At 36.4% G+C, this 19423-nt stretch overlaps 1 protein-coding gene across 4 annotated transcripts in view; it reads left to right on the plus strand.

Moving 5' to 3' along the window:
- Positions 1–19423, plus strand: part of LOC136042341 (RNA-binding protein 25-like) — an 87323-nt gene that overhangs the window by 61031 nt on the left and 6869 nt on the right. For all 4 annotated transcript variants that reach the window (XM_065727304.1, XM_065727305.1, XM_065727306.1 and 1 more), the window contains 5 exons: positions 3736–3917; positions 6742–6882; positions 10909–11049; positions 13629–14002; positions 18201–18287. In XM_065727304.1, coding sequence (XP_065583376.1) covers positions 3736–3917; positions 6742–6882; positions 10909–11049; positions 13629–14002; positions 18201–18287 — 925 coding nt within the window. The remainder of the gene's footprint in view (positions 1–3735; positions 3918–6741; positions 6883–10908; positions 11050–13628; positions 14003–18200; positions 18288–19423) is intronic.

The raw sequence follows: 19423 nt of genomic DNA on the forward strand, positions 1-19423 counted from the left end.
TTTTGGGTGTCGATGCTATGGGTTTCTATGGCACTTGGTATTAACCAAGTGACATATAGCAATCGCAAATTCTGTCGGTCTGTTGGTCCCGGTTTTGCTACTTTAGGCACTTCCAGGTAAGCTAGGACGATGAAATTTGGAAGGCGTATCAGGCACCGGACCAGATTAAATTGGGAATAGTCGTTTTCCCGATTTGAACATCTGGGGGGGGGGGGTGAGGGACCCGTTAATTCGGAAAAAATGAAGTATTTTTAACTTACGAACGGTTGATCAGATCTTAATGAAATTTGATGTTTGGAAGGATATCGTGTCTCAGAGCTGTTTTTTAAATCTCGACCGGATCTGGTGACATTGGAAGGGGGGGGGGGGGGGGGTTGGGAGGGGTAAACCTAAAATCTTGGAAAACACTTAGAGTGGAGGGATCGGGATAAAACTTGGTGGGAAAAATAAGCACAAGTCCTAAATACATGATTGACATAACCGGAACGGATCCGCTCTCTTTGGGATAGTTGGGGGGGGGGGGGTAATTTTGAAAAATTAGAAAAAATGAGGTATTTTTAACTTACGAACGGGTGATCGGATTTCAATGAAATTGATATTTAGAAGGATATCGTGTCTCAAAGCTCTTATTTTAAATCCCGACCGGATCTGGTGACATTGGGGAGAGTTTGGGGAGGGACCTAAAATCAAGGAAAATGCTTAAATTGGAGGGATCGGGATGAAACTTGGTGGGCAGAATAAGCAGAAGTCTTATATACGTGATTTACATAATTGGAACGGATCCGCTCTATTGGGGGGGGGGGGGATTAATTCTGAAAAATTAGAAAAAATGAGGTATTTTTAACTTACGAACGGGTGATCAGATCTCAATGAAAATTTATATTTAGAAGGATGGAGTGTCTCAAAGCTCTTATTTTAAATCCCGACCGGATCTGGTGACATTGGGGTTAGTTGGGGGGGGGGGCCTAAAATCATGGAAAATGCTTAGATTAGAAGGATCGGGATGAAACTTGGTGGTAAAAATAAGCAGAAGTTTAGATACGTGATTTACATTGGAACGAATCCGCTCTATTGGGGGGGGGGGGGTTAATTCTGAAAAACTAGAAAAAATGACGTATTTTTAACTTACGAAGGAGTGACAGGATCTTCACGAAACTTCATATTTCAAAGGACCTCGTAACTCAGATCTCTTATTTTAAATCTCAACCGGATCCAGCGTCATTGGGAGGCAGTTGGGGGGGGGGGACTGGAAATCTCAGAAAATACTTAAAGCGGAGAGATCAGGATGAAACCGGATGGGAAGAATAAAAACCTGTCTAAGATACATGAGTGACATAACCAGACCGGATCTGCTCACTTTTGTGCAGTTGGAGGGGGGGGGGTAATTTGGAAAAATGAGGTATTTCGAAAGGGTGACCTTTCGAAATATCAAATGAAATTTGATATTTAGAAGGATCTTGTGCTTTAAAGCTCTAATTTTAAATTCTGACCATATCCTGTGACATTGGGGGGAGTTGGAGGGGGAAACCGGAATTCTTGGAAAACGTGAAAATTGGGGTATTTTTATCTTATGCATAGGTGATCGGATCTTAATGAAATTTGATATTTAGAAGGAATTCATGTCTCAGAGCTCTTATTTCAAATCCTGACCTGATCTTTTGACATTGGGGGTAGTTGGAGGGGGAAATCTTGGAAAACACTTGGAGTGGAGGAATCGGGATGAAGCTTGGCGGATAGAATAAGCAAATATGCTTGATACGTGATTGACGTAACCGTACTGGATTCAACTCTCTTTGGGGCAGTTGGGGGGAGGGGTTCGATGATTTGGCGAGTTTGGTGCTTCTTGGCGTGCTAAGACGATGAAAATTGGTAGGCGTGTCAGGGAGCTGCACAAATTGACTTGATAAAGTCGTTTTCCCAGATTCGACCATCTAGGGGGCTTAAAGGGAGAGGAAAAATTAGAAAAAATGAGGTATTTATAACTTACGAGTGGGTGATCGGATCTGAATGAATTTTGATATTTAGAAGGACATCGTGACTCAGAGCTCTTATTTTAAATCCTGGCCGCATTAAGCCTCTGATTTTCTTTTTAAATCGATCTATTGATTCTTCGGATTTTGTTAGAGCTCATACCATATGAGCTCTTAGCTCTTGTTCATCATAGTCAGTTTTTTTTTTTTCAAAACTCCTCACTGAATTTTTGATTAGTGCATGTTATTATAAATCATCACTTCCTTTGGAGGCGTATTTTATTACTTTCGTCCCGACGCCATTTTTACCTGCAATGGCCCAGGGCTAAAACGGCTTGGGTTGACTGGTTACTCTGTGATCAATTTTGGCTTGTAGAAACTGGAACTGGTGATTTCCTTTCGAACGAGACTTTTCGATAAGTCACAAAACATGCCTATCTGGATTAGACAGTAGTTATGAATTACCAGACTTTTTGTCTTACATTTTTACAGAATACGTCACCTCTTTGTATTATTTTCTGCGATTGAGTTGAAAATATGCCACAAAGAAGAAGGTTAAAAGTGAAGATACAGCTGAAAGAAAATGACAAGCTTAAGAGGCTGAAGGCCCAAGTGAGCGAAGGGAGCCTAGGAGAAGCTCTCGAAGTTCGCCTTTTGCATACTACTGTTGTTTTTGTTTCACTCACGAATCACAGACAAGAAAATGTCACTTGATTCAAATGTCTCGGAGTCTGAATTTTTTTCGTTTGAACCTGTCTCGGAAATTTTCTCAGTAAAAAAAAAAAAAGAAAAAAAATTATGACGAAGAAATGAGAATGGGGATTTTGGCAACGATTTTAGTTTTTTATTTTATAGTCTACGGAATACCACTTCACTGGTTTGTAGTGTTTAGGCAATTTATTACATAAAAATCTAAACTTTTTGTCATAAGAGAAGAAAATTTTCCACGATTCTAGTATATCCTGCTGATTAATACTGTCACGAATTCTTTTATAATCGTTGTTCTCTTGGCAAATTATTTACTTCTCCAGCTCCTGCTCTTTACGCTTAGGTTTTAAGCTTTATTAAGAAAATGGGCCTTAAAACTTTTATTAATTTCTGCTCTTGCCTTTAAAGAACGATTCATAATATTGTTATTTAATTTGCTATAGAAAAAAATCATTTGGAGTTCAACATACTTTTTAACTAATTGAAAGATTCAAACTATCAAAAAAGCTGATTTATTTCGTGTCCCATGAATTTACATTAAAATGCGCCTTAAAACCTTTATTAATCTTTGCTTTTGCCTTTAAAGAACTATTCATAATATTGTTATTTAATTTGCTGCAGAAAAAAATCATTTGGAGTTTAAGATACTGTAAAACTAATTGAAAGAATCAAACCATCAAAAAGGCTGATTTACTTCATGTCCCACGAATTCACTCCCCGACTGATCTTTCTCGTGATGCCACACTTGATTGGAACAGGTTCTCCTTTCATAGAAAGTTCAGAGCAGTTTTCCCACGAAAAACTGTCATTCACCTTTCTGTTTGTCTTGCATAGTACCTGTTACTTAATGCGGTTACTACACCACTGATTCACGAATGATTCGGCCCACTCTTTGTCAGATGTAAATAGGGAATAGAGAAAGTGGAAAACATCTCTTAACATAAAAAGCCAAGGTATTAGGTTTAGTGTTTCAAGAAGAAATATTTAGGTTCAGTGTATCAGAAAAAAAAGTCCGAGCGAGAAAGTGCAGCTTTCTGACTGGCTTATTTGTTTATAGGAAAAGAGAGAGAGTGAAAGAAAAGAAAAAGAAGTAGTTAGAGAGAAGGAGCGTGAAGAGTGGAAGAAGAAAAAAGAGGACCGTGGAAACGACGAAGAAGAGAGAAAGAAGCGAAGAGATGAAATGGAGGAAGAACGCTCAAAAAGAGACCGAGAATCCGTCAGCAAGAGAGATCGCTCGCGGTAAGTTGTTTTTCTTCTTTTCTCTTTCTCTTTATGTATTAATTCGTCTTTGCGACAAGGAGATTTGGTAAAGTTATCTCAACGGGTCAATTGACCAAGTCCGTTTGTGTCTGATTCATTAAATTCAAAAATATATTTCATATGCATAGTATGTCCTGTTTTCTTTTTTGACATTTTGTTTCTTTTTGGATGTATTTTGATTTGACTGTTATAATTGTGTCCTTTAATTGTGTCCTCGTTAATCACTACTTCATGGAAATCTTTATATTTATTCCCTTGTCGCTGGGATTGGACAGTATCGGCAAAGATGACTCGAAATTAGTTCCCTCGAATGTCGAGTTCAGTGGTGTCAGTTTCCTGTTTAGAGTTGACAAGACTACATTATCTATGTTTACTTGACTGGGATAAAAAAGCCTGGGCGGCGAAAGGGTGAGCAGCCCACACTAGGTCAGACTGTCTAGCGCACATTAATTTCTTTTTTCAGAGGGTAGGAGGGGGCTACCAGGAAACTTGTAAGAGAAAATTGTCATCATCTGTTCTTGGTTATTTTAGCAGCATTAGCTGCATTCAGACGGACGCTAAACATAGGGGCATTCCTTTTTTCTTTTGTGATTTTTAAGAATAAAAAGCGGGACATTTTAGAAATATGTTAGAAACAAGTAATAAAAAAACGGATGTTTTATTCTATTATTCTTTTCTTTAAATATAAAAAACTGTTTCATAGAGGGAAAACAGTTTTTATTTTTTTTTTTTTTTTATTCACACAACATAGGCTAATTGTAGATAAATAGATCTCTGTATTTTAGACCGTTACGTTAATTACACGGTAATTATATTTCTGCTTTTTCAGTGTATTGAGTGCTAAGCTGATCGTCAAGCATATATCAAGGTCAGCTTGTTGGGGTGTGAGGGGGGAGCTGATGAAAAGAATAATATGAGGAAAAAAGATCATCATCTTCACTCGTCTATGTAAAAGTATTTCAATAGCATATTGAGGATCAAAACTGGCAAAGGTTCTATCTTTTTCTTTTCTTTTTTGGAAAAAAGAAGAATAGAAAACAGCGAGATTTAAAAACAAAAAAAAGAAACGTTTTGTTACATTTTTTTTGCCATTAAACAGCTGCCATGTAGGACCAAATGGATATTCAATCAAGGTTTTTCGATTTTTTTCGACACTATAAGCCAAGATTTCACTTTTTCAGCGTAAAGAGTGTAATGCTAATAATTGCCAAATGCCCATAAAGGGTTTTTGCATGTGGGGAGGGGACGATAAAATTTTTGAGAGGAATAAAGGTTATCAGCTTTGCTTGTGTTTGTAAAGGCATCCAGGGGCATGCCGAGGTTCAACATGAGCACTTATTTTTAAAATAGGATAGAAATGTCTTGTTTTGCAAAAAAAAGGGTTGAATTAGGTGTTCTTGATTTTGTTACAAGTTATACATTAGCCAGATTCCTGTATTTTCAACGAACTCACTTCTCAGTCGCCAGGAAAATTTGTATGTTAATCAATTACGAAAACAAGAGATGGTAATTTGTTTTTAAAACTTTTTGCTCCCTAGCATTCTTTCCTCATGAGTACCCTGATGTTATAGGTTTGCAGTGCTTAATATAAAGATATGCAGCATCTAAAAAGACCTAATCACGTGGCACAGGCTGTTTGTGCAGCCGAGTAGTCAGGGACAGTCTCATGAGACCTGGACCGAGCACATTTTGCTGAGTCGTGAAAATGAATGGGTGAAAATGTTCGAGACCAATTTTCATTTTCCGGTATAATTTTCCGCTTGGTTATACGCACGTACAGACATCCCTGTCACAGCCATCTTCTGTTGCGGAAGTTGGGAATATTATTGGACTCTGGTGCCCTATTACTTAGAAGGGTAACAGTTGTATTTAAAAACAATACTCCTAAGTAACCAAATTTTGTCGTTGCGAAATCTTAAATAGGGAAAAAGAAGATAGTGTTCGTATACCAGTGGTAGTGCAAATAATCTGTTCCGAAATTTTGCATATCCCCAATTGTCAACTAACCACTCATTTTCTTGCTAAAATATTTTAATTTTGTTTTATTAAAATCGTTCTAAAGACCAAACGAATTCAAATGCAAGTTACAGTTGCCAAGATTGTTTATTAGCAGGTTTATTTTTTGCAGAGTAGAAGGCGTAGTTGAAAAATTGATTCTAATTACAAGTTATTTAAAATAAAAGATTTGTTATCTGGTGGGTTAATTGGGGGTGGTGGCAATTGAAAATTCCTTTTTAGAATTTTCATTGAAAAATTCATGTCATAAATTTCCATGGAAAAAGTATAAAAAATCAGCAATATTGCCCCTCTTAGATTTTGAAGAATACATTTTGCCTCCCGCTCCTACATTTTCGTTAATTATTTACCCCTTTTTGTTATCTAGTATCAGTTTGAAAGAAAAATTCTCATTAAAAACAATAAGAAAAGCTAAAAGTCAATTACTTTTGTGTACCCATATCTTGAACTGGGATTTTTGCTCCTTGCCGCCACTTAATAGAAGATCATTGCCTACTCTAATACTCTTGAAAATTCTTATTGTCGAGGTACGAAACATGCAATCCCCTTCAATAGTCCTGCAATATTTTACAAAGAAATCCGCTGGGATTTCTTTAAGGAATCCACATATCTTATGCCTATAAGATATGTGGAATATTGTGGTTGGGTGCGTGACTACATATAGAAAAGCTTTTCCAGCTTTTCTTTGTTCTGTGATACATTAGGTGAAGGATCTGCTCCTAAATTTAACTATTTTTGAAATGACCATTGGCTTTGCACATTCTTAATGATATTACTTTGTTTCCAGATCAAGAGAAAGATATGATCGTCACAGTCGAGGATATAGTGGAGGCCATCGAAGTAGCTATGGAAGCAGCAGAAACGACTATGGTAGATATGACCGAGGATCATATAGATCAAGGAGTGACTATGATAGGAGAGATAGAAGGTAACCTACTTTTATTTTTAACTGTTTTTTAAGTTACACAATCAGCGATGGAAGGTATGTCAGAAGCCCAGTTGGTGGCTAGGTGTTATTTTGTATTTGATTGCTTGGTTTCATACATCTATTAAACCTTCCTTAAGAAACATAATTAAACAGGCGAAGGAAAAGTATTATAAAAAGGAAATATATATATCTTGACATACTAACATAGTAGTATTATAAAAAGGAAGTATATATCCTCCCTGAAGCCTTCGCAGTTTTTCGAAAGTTAAACGCCTAACGGGAAGAAGCTCACAAGCAGTTGGGTTGGTGAAGGGGAAGCCTTGTGAAAAAAACATCAAACAACCTAAGCTAAAGTTTTGCTTCTATTGTTTAATCATACCCAGCATTGCCTCCAGAAAAGTCACCTTCATTCTCAATTGAAGCATCATCCTAAAAACCACAAGAAGATTCAAATGTAGGTTATAATTTGATGATCAGAATCTTAACATAAGAAAATAGAAGGCTTTCCTTGTTTTAGAATTTATAAGGAGCACACCTTGATGTTCCAGTACGAACATCAAAATCATTTGCGAAAGAATTGTAGTTTCACTTTTATATTATTTAGAATAATATCACTACAGCTTGATGTTTCCAGAGAAAATCGACAATCAAATTTTTTCCTCCTATTACGAGAAACGGATCAGTTAGTGATTCCTCTAGTATGAGACCGATTATTGTTACATTGATGTTGAACAAACCCCTCTTTAAACCTAGATAGGCCGTTTGGTCCTTGATAGTGCAACAGTCGTCTTACCGCATTAATGTATGCATATCCGTATTCTCCGCACTTACGACAAGAATCTTTGGAAATCGAATGGATTCCCATATTTGACAGCTTGGCTTATGAATAAGAATATGTCCCCACTGAAGTACGTTATCCTCATTTTGATATTTTTCAAATTGCTGGGGAAAGTGGAAACAATTAGTATAATTGAAATTAGCATACCAGGTATCTTCTGAGCCAACTTGAAACTGACTGTAGAAACATCCATCAAAGATATTTCCGAATTTACTAGAAATTGGTTGTTTCAGTTAAATTAAAGGGTAATTTTTGCAATAAAGCCGAGTTTGGAGAAAAGTCCCTAGTGCTAAAACCATTAAATCAAACAGTTCGTGGTAACGAACTGTAGTAAGGAGCGACCCGGCTCAATAGTAACCGAAACTCTAAAAAATGGAATTTTGATACCAATAGTTACATCAAAAGAATCAAATTTTAATGCTGATTTTAAATATATAAGTTTCATCAAGATCAGTTATACCCATCAAAAGTTACGAGCCTGAGAAAATTTGCCTGATTTTAGAAAATAGGGGGATACACCCCTTAAAAGACATACAATCTTAAGGAAAGTCACACCATCAGATTCAGCGTATCAGAGAACCTTATTGTAGAAGTTCCAAGCTCCTATCTACAAAAATGTGGAATTTCGCATTTTGTTTAGAGTTGACAGCTCTGTTTAGAGTTGACAAGACTACATTATCTATGTTTCTCTGTTTCTCTGTTTTCTATGCTTGTCAACTCTGTTTAGAGTTGACAAGACTACATTATCTATGTTTACTTGACTGGGACCAAAAAGCCTGGGCGGCGAAAGGGTGAGCAGCCCACACTAGGTCAGACTGTCGAGCGCACATTAATTTCTTTTTTCGGAGGGTAGGAGGGGGCTACCAGGAAACTTGTAAGAGAAAATTGTCATCATCTGTTCTTGGTTATTTTAGCAGCATTAGCTGCATTCAGACGGACGCTAAACATAGGGACATTCCTTTTTTCTTTTGTGATTTTTAAGAATAAAAAGCGGGATATTTTAGAAATATGTTAGAAACAAGTAATAAAAAAACGGATGTTTTATTCTATTATTCTTTTCTTTAAATATAAAAAACTGTTTCATAGAGGGAAAACAGTTTTTTTTTTTTTTTTTATTATTATTCACACAACATAGGCTAATTGTAGATAAATAGATCTCTGTATTTTAGACCGTTACGTTAATTACACGGTAATTATATTTCTGCTTTTTCAGTGTATTGAGTGCTAAGCTGATCGTCAAGCATATATCAAGGTCAGCTTGTTGGGGTGTGAGGGGGGAGCTGATGAAAAGAATAATATGAGGAAAAAAGATCATCATCTTCACTCGTCTATGTAAAAGTATTTCAATAGCATATTGAGGATCAAAACTGGCACAGGTTCTATCTTTTTCTTTTCTTTTTTGGAAAAAAGAAGAATAGAAAACAGCGAGATTTAAAAACAAAAAAAAGAAACGTTTTGTTACATTTTTTTTGCCATTAAACAGCTGCCATGTAGGACCAAATGGATATTCAATCAAGGTTTTTCGATTTTTTTCGACAATATAAGCCAAGATTTCACTTTTTCAGCGTAAAGAGTGTAATGCTAATAATTGCCAAATGCCCATAAAGGGTTTTTGCATGTGGGGAGGGGACGATAAAATTTTTGAGAGGAATAAAGGTTATCAGCTTTGCTTGTGTTTGTAAAGGCATCCAGGGGCATGCCGAGGTTCAACATGAGCACTTATTTTTAAAATAGGATAGAAATGTCTTGTTTTGCAAAAAAAAGGGTTGAATTAGGTGTTCTTGATTTTGTTACAAGTTATACATTAGCCAGATTCCTGTATTTTCAACGAACTCACTTCTCAGTCGCCAGGAAAATTTGTATGTTAATCAATTACGAAAACAAGAGATGGTAATTTGTTTTTAAAACTTTTTGCTCCCTAGCATTCTTTCCTCATGAGTACCCTGATGTTATAGGTTTGCAGTGCTTAATATAAAGATATGCAGCATTTAAAAAGACCTAATCACGTGGCACAGGCTGTTTGTGCAGCCGAGTAGTCAGGGACAGTCTCATGAGACCTGGACCGAGCACATTTTGCTGAGTCGTGAAAATGAATGGGTGAAAATGTTCGAGACCAATTTTCATTTTCCGGTATAATTTTCCGCTTGGTTATACGCACGTACAGACATCCCTGTCACAGCCATCTTCTGTTGCGGAAGTTGGGAATATTATTGGACTCTGGTGCCCTATTACTTAGAAGGGTAACAGTTGTATTTAAAAACAAAACTCCTAAGTAACCAAATTTTGTCGTTGCGAAATCTTAAATAGGGAAAAAGAAGATAGTGTTCGTATACCAGTGGTAGTGCAAATAATCTGTTCCGAAATTTTGCATATCCCCAATTGTCAACTAACCACTCATTTTCTTGCTAAAATATTTTAATTTTGTTTTATTAAAATCGTTCTAAAGACCAAACGAATTCAAATGCAAGTTACAGTTGCCAAGATTGTTTATTAGCAGGTTTATTTTTTGCAGAGTAGAAGGCCTAGTTGAAAAATTGATTCTAATTACAACTTATTTAAAATAAAAGATTTGTTATCTGGTGGGTTAATTGGGGGTGGTGGCAATTGAAAATTCCTTTTTAGAATTTTCATTGAAAAATTCATGTCATAAATTTCCATGGAAAAAGTATAAAAAATCAGCAATATTGTCCCTCTTAGATTTTGAAGAATACATTTTGCCTCCCGCTCCTACATTTTCGTTAATTATTTACCCCTTTTTGTTATCTAGTATCAGTTTGAAAGAAAAATTCTAATTAAAAACAATAAGAAAAGCTAAAAGTCAATTACTTTTGTGTACCCATATCTTGAACTGGGATTTTTGCTCCTTGCCGCCACTTAATAGAAGATCATTGCCTACTCTAATACTCTTGAAAATTCTTATTGTCGAGGTACGAAACATGCAATCCCCTTCAATAGTCCTGCAATATTTTACAAAGAAATCCGCTGGGATTTCTTTAAGGAATCCACATATCTTATGCCTATAAGATATGTGGAATATTGTGGTTGGGTGCGTGACTACATATAGAAAAGCTTTTCCAGCCTTTTCTTTGTTCTGTGATGCATTAGGTGAAGGATCTGCTCCTAAATTTAACTATTTTTGAAATGACCATTGGCTTTGCACATTCTTAATGATGTTACTTTGTTTCCAGATCAAGAGAAAGATATGATCGTCACAGTCGAGGATATAGTGGAGGCCATCGAAGTAGCTATGGAAGCAGCAGAAACGACTATGGTAGATATGACCGAGGATCATATAGATCAAGAAGTGACTATGATAGAAGAGATAGAAGGTAACCTACTTTTATTTTTAACTGTTTTTTAAGTTACACAATCAGCGATGGAAGGTATGTCAGAAGCCCAGTTGGTGGCTAGGTGTTATTTTGTATTTGATTGCTTGGTTTCATACATCTATTAAACCTTCCTTAAGAAACATAATTAAACAGGTGAAGGAAAAGTATTACAAAAAGGAAATATATATATCTTGACATACTAACATAGTAGTATTATAAAAAGGAAGTATATATCCTCCCTGAAGCCTTCGCAGTTTTTCGAAAGTTAAACGCCTAACGGGAAGAAGCTCACAAGCAGTTGGGTTGGTGAAGGGGAAGCCTTGTGAAAAAAACATCAAACAACCTAAGCTAAAGTTTTGCTTCTATTGTTTAATCATACCCAGCATTGCCTCCAGAAAAGTCACCTTCATTCTCAATTGAAGCATCATCCTAAAAACCACAAGAAGATTCAAATGTAGGTTATAATTTGATGATCAGAATCTTAACATAAGAAAATAGAAGGCTTTCCTTGTTTTAGAATTTATAAGGAGCACACCTTGATGTTCCAGTACGAACATCAAAATCATTTGCGAAAGAATTGTAGTTTCACTTTTATATTATTTAGAATAATATCACTACAGCTTGATGTTTCCAGAGAAAATCGACAATCAAATTTTTTCCTCCTATTACGAGAAACGGATCAGTTAGTGATTCCTCTAGTATGAGACCGATTATTGTTACATTGATGTTGAACAAACCCCTCTTTAAACCTAGATAGGCCGTTTGGTCCTTGATAGTGCAACAGTCGTCTTACCGCATTAATGTATGCATATCCGTATTCTCCGCACTTACGACAAGAATCTTTGGAAATCGAATGGATTCCCATATTTGACAGCTTGGCTTATGAATAAGAATATGTCCCCACTGAAGTACGTTATCCTCATTTTGATATTTTTCAAATTGCTGGGGAAAGTGGAAACAATTAGTATAATTGAAATTAGCATACCAGGTATCTTCTGAGCCAACTTGAAACTGACTGTAGAAACATCCATCAAAGATATTTCCGAATTTACTAGAAATTGGTTGTTTCAGTTAAATTAAAGGGTAATTTTTGCAATAAAGCCGAGTTTGGAGAAAAGTCCCTAGTGCTAAAACCATTAAATCAAACAGTTCGTGGTAACGAACTGTAGTAAGGAGCGACCCGGCTCAATAGTAACCGAAACTCTAAAAAATGGAATTTTGATACCAATAGTTACATCAAAAGAATCAAATTTTAATGCTGATTTTAAATATATAAGTTTCATCAAGATAAGTTATACCCATCGAAAGTTACGAGCCTGAGAAAATTTGCCTGATTTTAGAAAATAGGGGGATACACCCCTTAAAAGACATACAATCTTAAGGAAAGTCACACCATCAGATTCAGCGTATCAGAGAACCTTATTGTAGAAGTTCCAAGCTCCTATCTACAAAAATGTGGAATTTCGCATTTTGTTTAGAGTTGACAGCTCTGTTTAGAGTTGACAAGACTACATTATCTATGTTTCTCTGTTTCTCTGTTTTCTATGCTTGTCAACTCTGTTTAGAGTTGACAAGACTACATTATCTATGTTTACTTGACTGGGACCAAAAAGCCTGGGCGGCGAAAGGGTGAGCAGCCCACACTAGGTCAGACTGTCGAGCGCACATTAATTTCTTTTTTCGGAGGGTAGGAGGGGGCTACCAGGAAACTTGTAAGAGAAAAATGTCATCATCTGTTCTTGGTTATTTTAGCAGCATTAGCTGCATTCAGACGGACGCTAAACATAGGGACATTCCTTTTTTCTTTTGTGATTTTTAAGAATAAAAAGCGGGACATTTTAGAAATATGTTAGAAACAAGTAATAAAAAAACGGATGTTTTATTCTATTATTCTTTTTTTTAAATATAAAAAACTGTTTCATAGAGGGAAAACAGGTATTTGATCAGGATTTTTTTTTTTTTTTTTTGATTCACACAACATAGGCTAATTATAGATAGATAGATCTCTGTATTTTAGACCGTTACGTTAATTACACGGTAATTATATTTCTGCTTTTTCAGTGTATTGAGTGCTAAGGTGATCGTCAAGCATATATCAAGGCCTTGACCCTGAGACTAGTTTAATTCTCGGTTTCGTCGCATTGACAATGTTGGAGCAACTCCATTGTTGGAGCAAATGTAGAATTTCATGTTTAAGTTGCATTTTGTTGTTAAGCATCATAGTTATATGAAAACACCGTGTCTCTATGAAAATGGGAAAAGAGATTAGTCTTAATTCTCGGTTTCGTCGCATTGATATTTTGGAACAACTTTTTTTGAAATGTGGAACTTCATGAGTAAAGTTGCAGATTGGAGTTAAAACTCGGTACAGAGGAGTAGGAGCCGAATTATTCAAAAAATTTCACTATAGGAAAAAAAATTGTTGTCTGCTCCTTAATTTTTAAGAATTTCATGGGCTTTTATTTTTTAACGAAACTACTTTTGGGGGAAAGCGTCTTTAACCCTATAGAGCTCATGTACAGAGCAATGATTTAGGCCCCCTCTCTTCTTTTTCTGAAGATTTTATTTTCGCTTTTCAGGGAGCAGGAAGAAACTCTTCGGCGAGGAAAAGAAGAGCGCGAGAGACATAATCGAGAATTGGATAGACAGGCTGAAATGCAAAGGAAGCGTCAACAGGAAATTGAGGAGAAGGAAAGAGAAAGACAAGCCAGGAAAGAGAAAGAAAAAGAAGAGCGCGAGAGACATAATCGAGAATTGGATAGACAGGCTGAAATGCAAAGGAAGCGTCAACAGGAAATTGAGGAGAAGGAAAGAGAAAGACAAGCCAGGAAAGAGAAAGAAAAAGAAGAGCGCGAGAGACATAATCGAGAATTGGATAGACAGGCTGAAATGCAAAGGAAGCGTCAACAGGAAATTGAGGAGAAGGAAAGAGAAAGACAAGGCTTTGGTAGAGGTATGAATAATATAGTCTAAGATTATAAAAGAGCCATATGCCTCCCAAGCATTGTTTTTACTTTTTTTTTCTTTCCCGATTCGTATAAAAAGCGTGGAAATAGAACTGGGGGGGGGGTATTTTAGTCCTCATTTTAAGGGCTGAATGTTGTTGGGGGGGACCATCCTCCTCCCGTATTTGCCCCCTTAATATCCATGGTATGGAATTAAAACTTTGAGGTGGCCATTTTGTTCAAAATAGTTGAAAAGCCTAATCAGTATGCATTTGCGGTTGACTTAACCCCCGTAGCCATACGAAGAATGACCCCGGATTTACGTAAATAATCAATTATTCGCAAATAAGTTTTTGCAGAAGCGGAAATTGTATGCCTTGTCTTAGTTGTCCTATCAGCTTGTAAATCATAAAGATCGTTCTTTTTTTTAAGATTTTCCAAGGTGTTTCAAGGTTTACTCTTGGAACGACACATTTTCCTGAGTAAACCCAAAGACGTGTTTATGCTGGGTCGATGTCTCGGGAATTGACTGCTTATAGAGTTGAAATACTCAGAGAGTTTTATGGGGCCATGTGAACCTTGAATTGAAGGACTAGCTAAATCGAAAGACAGCATTTGTGTCCAGGTAATCAAATTAGTATATGAGTAATATCTCGGGAAAAGACTTTAGGACAAAGTTGAAACTTTCAAGTAGTCTTGGTAAAAGAGCGGGGAGGGGATTGAGACTTCAAGTTTTGGGTAGGGAAAGAGGGTACAAAATTTTGCGTCCGAAACGTTTTTAACATAAGCTGTAATGATAGTGAGAATTTATTTATGCTTCCTTTGCCAAAGACTAAATGTTTTGGGGTGCAAAATATTGCAAATTCTAGTAGATATTGTAATTTCAAGCATTTAGATTCAAGCATTTCCTCCCCTACATAGTGCGCGATGCGGGTCATGATTTTATATGATGAGCAGCTGATTTTATAATTTAAAAAAAGAAAAATATCACGGACCTGGAAAATAGGTCCGATATGTTTCCCAAATTTTTATTCTATATCAACCTGGCGTCTATTGGATTTTTTTATATTTTCCTCTAGTTCATGACCAGAATTTAGAGACCCTCTCCCAATATAGGTTGGATTGTGTCCTGATACCCAAATAGGTCGAGTAGGCTTGATTGTGTCTTGATCCACGGCTGCTCTAACATCCTGTCAAGAATGATTTGAGATCCGGTATCCCCCTCCGGTAGATTTACTGATGACAAGATTTTTGAGCCCCCTCTCCTACTGTGTCTTAGCCAAATTTCTCTCGGTCTAGTTTGGGACTCAAGTTTTATATATGCGCTTCTGAAACTTCTGAAAACCATCAAAATTTAAAATTCTGCAAGAAGTTTAAAAAATCAGAGTTCTTGTTTTTGATATTATGTTACAGAATTATTTCCTGGAAGTTAGAAGTAATGCGAAACATGATCTGACAGTTTTGAATAATTACTTCCATCTTTTAAACAGTGGCCGGCGTTTACGCCCCCACCCCCGGCGTTTACGCCCCCCGAGGAAAATACCTCCCTCCCTCGGAAATCCCCCCTTCCACGGAAAATACCCCCTCCCCCGCGCGGAAAATATCCCACCCCCCGCGGGAAATATTCCCCCCAGTAAATACGCTCGTGGTAAATAAGGCTTTCCCAAAAAGTCGGCACTTTAAGTCTCAACAAAAATGATCTCCATTATGTAGCGAATTTGGCTTTGATAGTAGTGTATCCATGCTTCTTCTTGAAGACGACGGCCGAATCAAAAACTCGCGAAAAGATTTATAAAAAAATCAAAAATTTATAATGAAGAAAAAAATGAGAATTTTTCCAGCCAGTGAAGAAAAGAAAAATAGTATGCATATATTTCGGTCGAGACATCTGCTCAACAATCCTCAACGAAAAAGAAAACATAATGAGAAAAAAACGCATATAAAAGTCCTCAGGACAATATAAAAACAGGAAAACCCTAAAATATTTTGTGTTGTCCTGAGTACTTTTATCTGTATTTTTTACTCTTTATTACCTTTTCTGGCATTGAGGACGGTTGAGGGGTGGTCTCGACCAAATTATATGTGTTCTATTCTTCCTTTTTTTTCACTTGCTATCGTCTTTGTTTTTTCTTCATCTTCAATATTTTTCAAAAGCTGGTGTTATGAATGCGTTTCAGTCGTTAAATGCTTGTGAATGAATGTATTTCGGTGCAAGGTTTTCAAAAATATTTCATTTCTTGCAAGTTACTGACTAAAAAAGGAAGAAGAAAAAATTTGAAGCTTTACAAAGGTCGTGAGTGTAATAATTCGATTTAAGGTTAAAACCCACCAGAAACACTTTCTACTAATAGATTGAATTCGCTAGAACTAAAAAAACTGAAAAATACAGAAAGACTGGAAACACTTTCCAATAGCTGACTGATTTCGCTAAAACTAAAAAAACTGAAAAACGCTTAAAAAAAACAGAAAAATTGTCCACTAGCAGACTGGACTCGCTAAAAGTAGAAAAACTAAAAATATAAAAAATAAGAAACAAACACATTCCACTAGCAGACTAAATTCGCTAAAACACCTAAAAAAAAACAGAATTATTTTCCACTAGTTGACTGAACTCGTTAGAAGTTAAAAAAAAAAAATAAAATAAAAACATAAAAAAAACACTTTCCACTAGCAGACTTTGTTCACTAAAACTGAAAAAAAAGGAAAGAAAAAACATAGACACTCCATTAGCAGACTGAACTCACTAATCGACCCTAGCTAACACTTGTCTTCTCGCAAAATACGACATGGCCGTGCGAACGGTAAGCTTTTGAATTAAAAAGATTTTAGCGAATTACAAATATGTAACATATGGACAATCAACGAAGAAAATTCATGTCATTTAGTATATTAAACAAGAGCTAAGAGCTCATATGGCACTTGTGATGAGGTCGGAAGAGCCAAGCATGAGCTCTAGCAAAATTCTAAGAATCAATAGATTAATTGAAAATGAAAATCAGAGGCTTAATACCGGTTGGGATTTAAAATAAGAGCTCTGAGACACGAGATCCTTCTAAATATCAAAGTTCATTAAAATCCGATCAACCTCTCGTAAGTTAAAACTACCTCTTTTTTTCTAATTTCTCTTCTCCCTTCAGCCCCCCCCCCCCCAGATGGTCGAATTGGCGAAAACGACTTTACCAAGTCAATTGGTGCAGGTCCCAGACACGCCTACCTATTTCCATCGTCCTAGCACGTCCAGAAGCGCCAAAGCGCTTGACCCCCCATCCCCTAACTCCCCCAAAGAGAGTGGATCCAGTTCTGTTACGTCAATCACGTATCTACGACATTTGCTTATACTACCCACTAAGTTAGTTTGCCAAGATTTCCGGTTTTCCCCTCCAAATCCCACCAATGTCACCAGATCTGGTCGGGATTTAAAATAGGAGCTCTGAGACATAAGCTCCTTCTAAATATTCAATATAAAAATACCTCACGAACGGTCACCCGCTCTTAAGTTAAATATACCTCAGTTTTTCTGATTGTTCATAATTAACGCCTCCTCCAACTCCCCCAAAGAGAGCAGATTCAGTCCGGTTATGTCAATCACGTATCTAGGACTTGTGCTTATTCTTCCCACAAAGTTTCATCCTGATCTCTCCACTCTAAGCATTTTCCAAGATTTCTGGCTCCCCCCCCCAACTATCGCCAATGACACTGGCTCCGGTAGGGATTTAAAAATAAGAGATGTGGGTTACGAGGTCCTCCTAAATATGAAATTTCACTAAGATCCGATCACTCCTTCGCAAGTTAAAATTACCTCATTTTTTCTAATTTTTTAGAATTAACCCTCCCCCCAACTCCCGCGAAAAGAGGAAATCCATTCAGGTTATGTCAATCACGTATCTAGGAGCTGTGTTCATTTTTCCCACCAAGTTTCATCCCGATCTCTCCACTCAAAGCGTTTTCCAAAATTCCCCCCCCCCTAACTCTCCCAAATGACATTGGATCCGGTCGGGATTTAAAATAAGAGCTCTGAAACACGATATCCTTGTAAATGTCAAAGTTCATTAAGATCTGATCACCAGAAGGGGACTTCCACAGGTAGCATATATAAGGTTGAAGTCCTATTCCCTTCCTGGGAAAATGGTTTTAGTTAAAGGCTCTTTTTAATCCCCTCCCACCCTCCACAGAAAAAATTGAGTAATTAGTCCCTATTTGTTCTAGAAGTCCCGTCAGACGACAGCTGGCGCAGACCTCGTTCAGGACAGGCCGATACCTCGATAAGACCAGAACCGTATCGTCCACCTCAGGGTAAGTTTCTTATTGCTGATCTGTATCTTCATTTTTCGGATTTGTAAATTTATTATAGTGTTATGGCAAAGTTTATTCTTTTTTTGCGTATTTTTTTTACTTGAATTTTTATACACAATTTTTCATTTTTCACCTCTTTAGAGATTACTCTTTTTGCCTTTGTTCTGTTTTTGTTTTACTTTTAAGTTAAATGCTTCAGTATAGTTTTTCAATTTGTTTTCTTAAGAGTAAAAAAATGAAGCTAATCACGGTGTCTTTTTCTCTTGTTTACAAATTATTTTGTCACTTTGTTTTCTATAGAAGCCATAATGGGAAACAAGTAGTGAAGTGAAAACAAAACAAGCAAATTCCATTTGTTCCAAACGCAAGACCAGAAGTAGAAATAGACTGAAAGAAGTGAAAAAAGGAGAAAAAGAATGTTTAAAGAATAAAGGGCAAGGATGGGTAGCCCCCCTCCTTCCAAGAAAAAAATAATGTATGAGCTCTTGATTCTTGTTTAGACAAAGTTACAAGTTTTTCATATTCTGATTATGTTGCATTTAATGGGGAATGATAATGGAGAAAATCTAATATCCTTTAATAATTTTTTTTCTTGTTTTTTTTTTTTTTTAGTGTCAAAATTAATTCAATAAAGAAAATATATCATTGAGAAAGGTTTTAGTTCATTTTACCGAATTTGGTGCAAAAATCTTAATGACGACTGTAATGTTTGATTTTTCTTTTGGATATTTGAAGACGTGCAAATTGAAAATTTTGATTCTATTAATCACAATCGATGTGAACGTGTCCTTACACACAATTTGCTTTTGTAATTTTGCACGATTTTGGTTATATCCACTGCATCATAAACTAAAACCTGAGCAAACATTCGATGGGGCTTGTTGAGTTTCTGGGGCCCACGCTTGGCACCCTCATTGGAGGGAATAAGCTATGGGAAATCGAGTGAAGGTTAAACCTAGAGAAAATTCTTCTATCTTCGATGTAATAGCCTCAAAATTCTTGACTAATCGAAAGATACCATTAACAGAGGTATATTTTCCCATAAACATTCGTCATAAACACAGAGAGCATTTACCTTTAGGCGTCGAAAAAATTATCCATACATTTATTATGTAAAAGACTTTACTTAACGATTA

This window comes from Artemia franciscana, unplaced genomic scaffold (genome assembly GCF_032884065.1).
Source record: "Artemia franciscana unplaced genomic scaffold, ASM3288406v1 Scaffold_1128, whole genome shotgun sequence".
Lineage (NCBI taxonomy): Eukaryota > Metazoa > Arthropoda > Branchiopoda > Anostraca > Artemiidae > Artemia > Artemia franciscana.